The 12,380-nt window shown below is 40.5% G+C and overlaps 1 protein-coding gene across 1 annotated transcript in view; it reads left to right on the plus strand.

The window, feature by feature from the left end:
- The window catches only part of LOC136884840 (uncharacterized), a 120,870-nt gene that overhangs the window by 90,952 nt on the left and 17,538 nt on the right, over window positions 1-12,380 (plus strand). The window contains exon 5 of the mRNA XM_068230149.1: window positions 9,961-10,198. Within this exon, the coding sequence (XP_068086250.1) occupies window positions 9,961-10,198 (238 nt within the window). The remainder of the gene's footprint in view (window positions 1-9,960; window positions 10,199-12,380) is intronic.

The raw sequence follows: 12,380 nt of genomic DNA on the forward strand, positions 1-12,380 counted from the left end.
TGAAATCTTTCAACGTGAGAAGGCTTAGGGTTGCGGCTGCTCAGGAAAACATGCTTAACTCCCCACCCAACACACAGGTGACGGAATTTACGGCAACTGAAGGTAGATGCATTATCAGTGACTAGGACTTTCGGTGGGCCATGTACTCCAAAAATATGCCGGGTTAAAAGGAGAACGGCGCTGTTCGAGTTAATTTTACGGACTGGGAACAACCATACGAATTTAGAAAATGCATCGACAACGGACAGTATTCCAACGTTGCCATTTTTAGACTTCATGAGGGGACCAAAATAATCAACGAATCCCCTGGGTGCGACGCGACGTCGGCGGAGTGGAGTCCTATTTGAGAAGATTGCGCCGGTTTACACCTTTGGCATACATCGCAACTTTTCACGTACTCTAATACGTCCTTTTTAAGATTAGGCCAAACGAAATCACGAGAGATTCGATGCAAGGTTTGAACTGACCTAAATGAGCCCAGGTATGAGTCATGATAGTAGTGCAACATCGACCTTAGTTTGAGGGGAACGTAAATTTTGTCTTTACCATTCTTACGTCTACGATGAACCAGCAACCCTCTTTTGACACTAAGCTACTTGTCTCGAAGAGACCCTTCCGCGACTCTTTTCAACAATTCCTGACACTCACTGTCATCTTTTTGGTGCTCAGAAATATCCGTGAAAGACCAAGGATAATTTTGCAGGATATTTATACCTTCAATACTTTCAATGTGATCACAGTTTTCCTCGGGTTCAAACTCAGACTATTTTACCCCGTCGAACATACGTGACAGACAGTCGGCCACAACATTCTGCTTTCCACGAACATGCACAACCGTAAATTTGTAGGCTTACAAACGTAGTATCCACCTGGCTGATCCACCAAGTCGCTTGACATTGGCGCTCATCCATGATAGAGCTTGATTGTCCGTATGGACGAAGAAATGACGGTGCTCCAGATAGGAACGGAATTTCTCAACACCTAAAACTACGACCAGGGATTCCTTCTCGTAAATAGAATAACGTAACTCAGCTCCATGCAACAGGTTACTATAATAAGCGATAGGGACCAGTTTCCCTTCCTCATCGGATTGGTTAAGTACGGCAGAAACGGCTAGTTCACTGGAATCACAATGTAGGGCAAAGTCACGGGATAAATCAGGACTGTAACACAGAGGCTTGACAAAGGGCATTTTTCAGCCGATCGAAGGCACGGCCTTGATCTTCGCCCCAAACGAAAGGGCAGTTTTTCCTTTTTAAAAGGTTTAAGGGGGCCTAAATTTCCGAAAATTCTTTGATGAAACGACTGTAAAAGCCAACCATACCAAGAAACTTTCTCACACCACGGACATTCTTGGGCCGAGGAAACTCTTTGATGCATTTGACCCTGTCGGGGTTTACAGCAATTCCGGAATCAGAAATGATGTGACCAAGGAAATTTAAGCGTTTGGAACGGAGAGGCACCTTCTTGGGATTTATTGTGAAACCGTGCTTGCGCAGGCGACTAAGATTTCGCGAAGATGAGCCAGCTGCTCCTCAAAGCTCGACGAAAAAGTAAGGTCTTCCAGAAAATTGAACTCATAGGAAAGTTTCAAATCTCCGAAGATCGAGTCCATCACGCGGTTGAGGGCTTGCCCACCAATGGAGATGCCCATCGGTACTTTATTCAATTCAAACAATCCAAAAGGATTGGCTACGCAGTGCAAGGGCGGCTTTTGGTGTCCAACGGAACTTGGTAATAGGCTGAATTAAAGTCGAAAACGGTGAAGAAATTTAGCGCCATGAAAATGTTGAAAAGCACTTTCAATGGTGGGCAAGGGGAAGCTGTCGAAGGCTATGTTTTATTCACCTTACGATAATCTATAATAAATCCGAATCTACCGTCCTTTTAGGGACTCGGAAGGCGGGGCTACTGAAAGGAGACTCGGAGGGTCTGATTACTCTCTTTTGTAACAGGTCGTTAACACATCCTCTCATTGCCGACAGTTTTGGGGGCGAGCAACCGAATGGAGTGGATCTAACGGGGTATCATCTTTGAGTTCAATGGAAAAGGAGAAATTTTTAGCACATCCCAAGTCAGCAGTTAAAACAGAGAATTCTTCCAACAAACAGATATTTATTTTAGTTATGGTTGTGTGCTAATTTCACAGGTTTTTCGTTTGTAGATTAAAAATCTTTTCTTTTGCTCTTGTAAAACCCATTGTCAGACATAAAAATCGTTTTCTTGTTAAAGTATTGAATCACTACAAACATAATAACAGAACAGAAAACGTTGTTTCTCTCATAGTGAAACAATGTTAAATATATACTTTTACTTGGATACATTCATATATATTTTAAGTGTAAGTATACAATCGATGACATAGATTTATTAATCAATTCCTCTCCATGTGAATAAGCCAAGTTGTTATAATTTCTGAGGGTAATAAAAATAACAAGAAGAATCTCGAGCAGAGATATGTGATCTCTACATGTTCATAATTCTGTATTGAGTTTAAATTTATCTATGGTCTGACTCGGAACTGGGAAGTGGTGCTTGGTAGGAGGTGTGATTTGCATGGCTTTTAATCCCCAGGTTTGACTCAACAGCCAGGGGAGGAGGTGAAACCTGTGGGATGCCTTTTTATACGTTTGGTCCAAATGTACATTCGATTGAAGATGATTTTGAAACGTTATGCCAGTGTGGTCATTACAGCGGAGGGTAGATTATTTAAGGGTAGAAAGAGTCTTAATCGGGCGGCATCTACATTTATGATTAGGAAAAATTATAATTTTTTTGCTTACATTAATTTTGATTTGTCAGAGGTTGAGTCATTGTTCGAGTTATTTGAAATTGATTTGGAGGTGGAATTTCAAGTATTGGTTATTGGATTCAACAGGCAGTATTGCTGTGTGTTCAGCAAACTGACACAATCAAGGTGGGTGTATGGGTTGGGTAATATTGGTACAAAACCGGACTTACAAAAGTTTTGACAGAGGGAAACCATGGTGGTACTCCTACTTATATTGGAAAAGTGTAGGAAAATGTGTTATGGATACTAATTTTGGCTAGGAAATGGGTGATGGTCATTGGAACTGGAAGGTGAGGCATTCTGACCATCAAGACTGGTAAGTGCTGCGCATATTTTTGTAGGTAAACATTTTGTGATGGATACAGAAACATGAAAGACATGGTCATGTATGGAGTGCTAAGAGAGAAACTGGCGTGATACTAACGTATGAGATAGAGGGAGTCGAGATAGGTGTAAATACACGGAGCTAAGATTTTAGAACAATCCGTTAGAAGACTTATGGAACAATATGTATTTAATTGGGATGGTAGTTCTTGGGGTTTCCAAAATAACAAGATTTGGTATGTACTGAATTTGGGGGAGGGGAGGGAAGAATCTAGTATGTAGAAATATAGTGTACACCTTATTTTGGAATTGAAGGAAGGGATGTGGGGCTTGTTTTATTTGGCGGTAAGTAATTTTAAGTAATTTGATCTAGTCCAGTGGCAGTGTAATTTTTAGTCCTGAGTGCGTCTTTGATATCATAGACTGTAATAGGAGCATTTGGGGGATGTTGAGAGTCAAGAACAGGAGGGTATTCAAAAGTCAGGGCAAGGAGGACTTTGTGTGATACCCTAATATTCCGTTATTATATCGTGGTCAAAGTGGTAGGTATTGGGATTGGAAGATGGTGTGAAAATTACTTTATAATGATCTAGAAAGATGACAGTCATTGTTGTATTATCACTGAGTGCAGATTTATATGTATTAATAGGAGTAGGACTGCTTTATGTTTGTCAGTTGTTTTAACTTGTTCCGGTATTTACGAGTGTCAGTTGTGTTGGATAATTCAGAGCATTTGCCCACGCTTTTTTAATAGGCTTGATGAATGATGAAGCATCTCCAAGAGTATTTCTGAATATTTCAGTCACAGGTTCGAAGGTACCTTGTGATGTTCATGGGAATATGTTAATATTTGGAGTGCTTAGTGTGGGAGGGGAGGTTTGTAAGGATGGGAGGTGTGGTGAGGAATATGGAGTCGGTTGACAATAGTCAGTGGGGATTCTAATTTTTTAACTTTATCTTGCAATTCCTGCCGTGAAGTAGGTGGTTCATTATTGCATATTGTGGCTAATATTGTTTGTATGCTACCCAGTAGTTTCGCACATACCGTATGACTGTTGGGGGACGTTGGTTATTTTGCTTCGGGTTTGTTAGTACATTTGTTATTGTTAGTAGGGCAGAGACATGGTCATGTCCCATTGAAGGTAGCATGGTGATGTCACAGTTCGTTGCTAGATTAGGGCTGTGGATTGGAAACTCAGGGCTCTTACCTGATGTAGAGCGGGTTGCGGGAAGGGAACTTTAAGTCAACACGCTGGATATCATGTAATAGTTGATCGTACATAGCTTGTTGCTGTTGTGTATATGACGTTATATTAAAATCTGTGATCGTGATTAAAGTACTGTATTAGCGATCAATATATTCTACAAATATCAGGGGTGGGGAATAGACAAGAGGTATATAAATTGTTGCTAAAGCTATTATTGAATTTCCAATTGTATTTCCATTTTTAAGTTTTCAGATAGATATACATTTAATGAATGATATTTTTGTTCTGAAGAGATGGATTTATGGTTAGTAATTGCTACCACTCCACGACATCTGTTTGGGCAGCCGTCATTTGACCCTTTAAGTACACACGTTATCGTAATATACTTTCATTTACTACAACAGTGGACTAGGATCAAGGATGAATAATGCACAGTGCATTTATGCCCCAGAGAACGTTCCGCCAAAGTGAATCTGGAAGATCATCACGACGCTATCTCGAGCTGATGCAGAACATCAGGACGTTAAAAAAGGAGAATATTCTGGAGCTCCATAATGATGATTTGCAGAATGTTCTCAAAGGAAGGAGGGAGAGAGTGGAAGGGGAGGGTGGGGTAGGTAGGTGACACTTTTTCGGCTGAGTGGGAGAAAGTTGACGGTTACCCTTGCATTTAACTTAGAAACGTGGATGATCTTAACTGTAGGTGTTGCATTTGAGTGATCCCTTTTTCGTACAAGCACTTCAGGTGTGTTGAACACTACAAGTCGCACATGCATTTTGAAGAAAGCAATAGTAGGATGATCATAGAATTGGCAGCGATCGCAGTGTCCGCGCTGTGGTCAAGATGACCAAGAGGCTTCCACATGATGTCAATTCACGTAGATCAGCAAACCATCCCTTAGAACCTGGTTCATTGTTGCCGTGTTCCAGGACAGGATACGCATCAGCGGGGTGTGTCTGTTAGAATTCCGGCTCCGAATGGCCCGGAATATTTCATGTCCCTGTTTCTGCAGATTGCCTGCGATAACTTCCTCCGTGTAGCTGCTATCAACCCCATGTTCCACTACTGACCAGGTGGAGGCTGGACACAATGGTGGTTAGTTGCACCGCATTGTTGAGCCTGGTTCTGTGCTGCAGGATGTGTCCAAAATGCGCCTGTCCTGATTTGTTGACTGGGACTGTGTAAAAATTTCTAGAAGTTTTGATGGCGTGGCCATCTTTGCTCTACTGAATTTCTAGAAAATAATCCCGTGTTGCATTGGGCAGAAACTTGGTGATTGTATTGTAGATTGTAAGCGAGTGTTTGATATCCGGGTTCAGATTTCTCATCTTCAGTATGTAGATTGGGGCAGGAAGACTGGTGTTCGTTGCTGTGCCACTGCTTTGTTGTACTTTGTGTGAGCAGTGTGCGGTTTTTGCTTCCTCTGCTTAACTCCTGATAGTTAATGGCGTAAATACCAACGAACGGTTCGCAACTGGTAAATGGAACTTGCTAGAATATTATTCTTATGTTGAGAGGTGATGTGCCGCCTGATTGAGAATGGTGTGTGTGTTCTGCCAGTCAATGCAAGTGGGATCTATTCTTGTGGAGCAATAGCAAGCTATGAGTAAGAGGTTGGGATTGGAAAATCACTGTCTTTCAGCCTTTTAGCCTGCTTCTCCTCCATCACACTTTGTTGTCCTCATGGTGGTGTAGAATTTCCTGGCACCATGGATTAAGGTTTTCCCGCAGGTGGTATATTTCTTACTGATGATGCTCTCTGTTGGTTTTTGTTGAAGTTGTTATGTCGCAGGTCATAGTTTCCTTGTCATTTTACTCTATATTATAGGATATAGACTTCATGGTTTTGATCCGTATTGAATTGTGTATTGAATTGTGATCACAATAATAATTAAACTTACGTTTTAATTGTCCACATTTTCTATACGATATAGTCTATGCACATTGGATAATATAGGATGGAATTGGTGGACCATTAAAATATAAGTTTAATTATGATAGTGATACTGCTCAATAGTCGAACCTCGTGTTGAACCGATTCTCTGTCAAAATATTACATGAATACCAATTTGCTAAGTGAATACGAGTGTTAACACATTTATCTGCTATGGAATTTGCAGTTCATAGGGTTCAAATCTCTATCTCGAAACTCATTCATTCAGGGTTTGTTTCTCAATGGTGGTGTTGAAGAAGGCATTTATCTTCATCTGAATGGAGGAAGTATAATTTTAACAGCAATTCATTTAGGCCTATTATGCACGTTTGATTGCCTGTTAAGAGGTCCGAGAGATATCTGAGGTTTACTCAACCTTGTAACGGAAATGAGTACCGAGTAGGAAGAGGTCATGCACTACTGTGTTCATTAGGAGGACGTCAAGCGCTACGAAGTCTTTGAGGAGGAGTTTCACACTACAGTGACGTTATGTTAAGCAGCTTGGTATGAACTTGTGAAACCACTGTAAAACTATCTTCTGAGCTGCGGATTCGAACCTACCGTCCCTCGAGTGGACGTTCTTGGCTATATGACCTAAAAACCATGTAGCAAACTTGCTCTATAGAGGAGGAAAGTACGCCGACTCCGGAATGCAAACAGGCTGAGCGTTGGGACTCCAAGCTAATTTGTATGTTTTATCCTGAAATTATTTCTAATCTTACTCTGCATAGTGACGTAACTAAAGCGTTGTCAGTCAGATCCACTGAATTCATGCTAATTTGTCATCATCATTCACTTTAGATGCTTGTCAATTAATACATGTTGAAGTTTTTTTTTGCTAGGGCTTTACGTCGCACCGACACAGATAGGTCTTATGGCGACGATGGGAAGGGAAAGGCCTTGGAGTTGGAAGGAAGCGGCCGTGGCCTTAATTCAGGTACAGCCCCAGCATTTGCCTGGTGTGAAAATGGGAAACCACGGAAAACCATCTTCAGGGTTGCCGATAGTGGGATTCGAACCTACTATCTCCCGGATGCAAGCTCACAGCCACGCGCCTCTACGCGCACGGCCAACTCGCCCGGTGTTGAAGTTTTAAGTATCATTTAATGTTGTTGCACCTCGTACAAAAGGGTCTGTTTACCTAGCGGGTAGGCTCCTTTAAACAAGAAGCATCATCATTGATCTAGTCGGTGACCGTGTTTAGCCCCACTATGTGAGGAACACCATCGGTCTGCATTGCTTGTGATTAGTAGCCTAATGTGGGAAAAGCATTGGTCTGAATTTCTTATGAGTAGTACCCTAATGTGGGTAACACCATTGGTCTTTGTTTCCTGTGAGTGGTGCCATTGTGTGTGACATGCCATGTGTCTATATTACCTGTGGTTAGTACCACCATGCAAGGAATGCCATGAGTATGATACCTGTAATTAGTACCACTATAGCAGGATGGCCATGGTTCTGCTTTACCAGTAATTAGTACTATTGCATGGGGCAGTGACATGGATTTGGACCCTTATGGACAACAAGCATTATCTCTGAAGATAAAGCATTGTGAATTAGATCCACTGTTTGTTTTGGATTCATGTTCGTTTTTCATTGTCATTCATTTCATATTTTACGTCACAATGCAAACAAGAACACTTCCTTTAACTGTAAGTGTTGCAAACTTGATAATGATAGCAATTCTGATTGTGGAAAGTTCAAATAGACAAACAAACACTGATTATCGCTGCAAGTTTTTGAGCTAAGATAACCTTTGTAACTATGTTTTTTGCTTCTCATACATCTAAACAGTGTAAGCGACACAAGTGTCCACGTTAAAATGGACCCAGCACCTTATAGGTTTGTGAAGATCAAACAATTCCCAATAATGATATAAATGTTAGAAGTTCTACAGTTGTGTCACCCACTCAAATATTCAGCTAAGCACAGCATGTGTAGCAGTGAAGAACAGTTCAGGACGGATTGTACTAGTTAAATATTTTTTGGACTGGCGGAGTCATTTATCCTTGGTGTCTTGTAGTCTTGTCACGAAGGTTGGCATTTGTACTAATATTTGCTGCCTACCTGTATTTGTTATAGGTGATACTGATGTATCGCACGGGAGGTCCACATGCAACCTTGTTTCATTCTCTGATGGGTCAATTATACATTGAATTGAAGTGTGCAGTCATGAATACAACCACAAGCCAACTTCTTACACAGCAAATGGATTGATGGATTGTTGCAGTTGGTATATAGTTCATGACGTCATTTTAGGTGTTGGTATATTTAGGCAGCATTCTGTTATTTACACCTTGCTAAGAGCTGGTCTACTATGAAATTTTGTTTCCTAATATCTGCATAAGAAAGGTTATCCTACCTTGTTAGATGACCAAATATAGTTGCGGATTTTACAGGCACCATCCCTGAGTTTGTGTTAAGTGTAACGGCAAGGATCGATGTGCCGGGCTTGTAAATCTTGATTCTCTTTACACAAACTTGGGAAGGTTTTGGAAGCTTGAAGAACTCCCTCAACCATTTCTTACTCGTGAAGAAATGGCATGTGAAGAACATGTTCTTGAATAATGATCAAATGCATGATTCTGGCAGGTTTGTTGCAGATTTCGTATTTGTCCTGAAGCGTCACCTGTAGCTCAGTCCAAGCATAATGCTGTTAGAACTCTCACACACAATGAAAATAAGCTTGCTACATTTCCAGACATGATACAGCTGTATTTAAATTTCATGCGTGAATACAGTGAAATGGGACGCATGGAAATTTCAGCCCTTGAGATTTCTAACTCATCAAGCTTTTACATGCCGCACAATTATGTGCTCAGTGATTATACCATGACAACCAAGCCAAGATTTGAGTTTGACAGATGCTGTGAATCTTGTAATGGGATAGCTTTGAACTTTGTGCAAATGGGTGACCCTGAATTTCAGCCTGACTTCCTTTCTGTTGTTTTACGGTTCAGAACTTACCTTGTTACTCTTTCAGCTGATGTTTCTAGGATGTACTAATTTGTGTTAATTCCTCCCAACCACAGGAGTCTTCAGAATATTGCGTGACGTGAATCCTCTGATGAAGATACCAAGGACTACTACCTTATCCTGTTACAGGATCTGCCCCATTTCTTGCTCCGAGATTTCTAGTTCAGCCTGCTGACGAACACACAGAATCTCACCCTATTGCATCTTCTTGTTTTTACATTGACATGTTGAGAGGTACTAGCTCAGTTGAAGTAGCCGAGGAACTTCAGTCAAAAATGTCTTCCTGACTTTATAGTACACGTGTGTATCTCAGAAATTGGACGTCAAATTATCCAGAAGCCCGTAGATGATGGAGAAGTCTGGTCAAGGTGTAACCTCACTAAAATGAAGCTCTTAAAACGTTAGATATTATTGGCATACTAAGTATGACGAGTTTCTCTTACAAATAAACTTTGAAGAATGCACGTAAGGAAATTACTAAGAGAAGCATTCTCACAATCATTGCTTCCAAATTGGATTTTCGTGAATTGTTTAGATGTGCTGTGGTGAAGTACAAACTTATAATCTAATTTATTTGGCAATTGGAAACTATATGGCCTTATCGTTTAGAGCCTTTAACGGAAATTAGTGCTATGTAGTGTAGAAGCAATATTGGTTTTTTTGTTTTTGGATATTGTACTTGATTTTTTATCTTAAACATAAAATGTAATAACTTTTTGTTTTCTAGATTTGGGAACATTGCAATGTTGACCGGAAGTCCAGTGGGTACATGTAACAGTAGCTGCAAAATATTGGAAGAGGGAAGTGAGGTAATGTGCATTTTGCCCACTCATAATGAATGGAACCTACACGTGATCTCAGACTCTGAACACAGGCCAGTCCATCCCATTACACAATGGCCACTCTGCTGTAATGCATGTAGTAATACATTTTCTCAGAAGTCGCATCTTCGGGAACACCTACTTGTACATTCCGGAGTGCGTCTTCATTCTTGTAAGCATTGTGATGGTCAGTTTTCTCGGAAGTCGATCCTTCGGCAACACCTGCTTACACATACTGGTGAGCGTCCACATTTTTGTGATCTATGTGAAACTAGGTTTTCTCAGAAGTCGAGTCTACGGAGACACCTCCTTAAACATACTGGTAAGCGTCTGCATTCTTGTGATCAATGTAATGGTAAATTTTCTCGAGAAACAGGTCTTCGGCAACATCTGCTTTTACATACCGGAGAGCGTCCACATTCATGTGACCAATGTGGAAGTAAGTTTACCCTCAAGTCGAGTCTTAAGAAACACCTTATTACGCATACTGGTGAGCGTCCATATTCTTGTGACCAATGTGGTAGTAGGTTTACTCGGAAGTCGAGTCTTCGGCAACACATGGTGATACATACTGGTGAGCGTACACATACCTGTGACCAATGTGGTAGTAAGTTTTCTCTCCAGTCGAGTCTTAGGAGTCACCTTCGTACACATACTGGTGAGCGTCCACATTCTTGTGACCAATGTGGTAGTAGGTTTTCTCACAAGTCGAGCCTTCAGAGTCACCTTCGTACACATACTGGTGAGCGTCCACATTCCTGTGGCCAGTGTGGTAGTAAGTTTTCTCGGATGAAGGGACTTCGGCAACACGTGCTTAGGAATACCTGTGTGCGTCCACACTCTGCTGATGGTGCTGCGAAGTAATTTTCCAAGAAAGATGTTGCAACGCCCCAAACAATAAATCAGAAAGACACATCAAGGATCCGGACGAGGAGAAGGGTGCTGAAAGCTACCCATTTAAAGAATAGAGGTGGAGATCCAGGAAATTGCGTAGCAGACCCACCAAGATTTTCAAAAATTTAAAATAACATATAATAAATGAATCATTCTATACACTACAATTCAAACCTTTCAAAATAAAAATTAAATCAACTCAGAAGAATTAACACAACATAAAGAGGAAAAATGGATATCCAGTAAATAAATTAATTAGATAAAATAGAAAAAAATCCTTCCTATGAAAAGGTACCTTTCTTTTCCCAATAACATATAGGGACTATACACTGATGCATCAATCAGATTTCATAATTGCCATGGTAAGCACATGTTTGGAGTATATTAAAATTAAATCAAACTTTAACATTTAAGCCAGAAAAAGGAAGAGCTTAAATTGTAAATCGAGGACTCCAACAGCACCCAGTCGAAATAAATGGTCCACCACAAACCCAGACACGAAGGACACACCACCGTACATGACAAAATAAATCAGCTCACAATTACGAACATAACGTCACAACCCCAAACTCGCATCGCGCTTGAGAAGAAGAAAATTTTTTTGCCCAAGGTACAAATAATTTACAATCACAAAACCATGGTAAACAAGAGCGACAATTAAGCCACAGTAACATCTCTAAAATAGCACAAGCAGATCACTTCACATCACTAGGACTGAAGCCCACACAAACGGTTTCAGAAGAAAATTAATTCATAGTAGTATTCACAGAACAATACACAAGATCGCGGCAGAGACAATTCACACTCTCACTCCAATAGTAATATTATGTAACTCTCAAGCATGAATAGATAAAGACAACAACCCCAACAACCCAAGATAAGATACGATACAGGCACCATATCCTTCGCTCCAGGGCTGCCCAAACCCTCGACATACTGAACGTTAACAATTGTATTGTTGAAAGTGAGATAACATTAATGCGATATTACACAAACAATAGAATAATATTATATTTAAAAGTCCCCCAGAGGGGAAAAAATAACCTAACCAAACTCCAATAAAGTATTCACTAGGAAATAAAAGCAAATACCATCTTACGAAAATGTTACTACTAATAATAATAACAACATTAATAGACTTTTAAAGAAAATAATAGAGACAATTGTAGTGTAGTGTTCGGTCAATTACGGGCACACGAAAGCCTAAACGTACGCCAAGAGGCACAAAACACGCGTAAGAGAGAAACCATAAATGAACATGAGTAGGCCAAAAGTGCCTACCAAACACAGACGAAAGAGGAGAAAAAAATTAATAAATGGAATTTCCACAGGGAATGGCACACGCATGAAATCGTATCACCAAGAAATAAATCACTCGCAAATACACCATAATAAGGGCAGAAGAAAAGAAGCACAAACTTCAAGAAACAAG

The sequence above is a fragment of the Anabrus simplex genome, chromosome 13 (assembly GCF_040414725.1).
Source record: "Anabrus simplex isolate iqAnaSimp1 chromosome 13, ASM4041472v1, whole genome shotgun sequence".
Taxonomy (NCBI): Eukaryota; Metazoa; Arthropoda; class Insecta; order Orthoptera; family Tettigoniidae; genus Anabrus; species Anabrus simplex.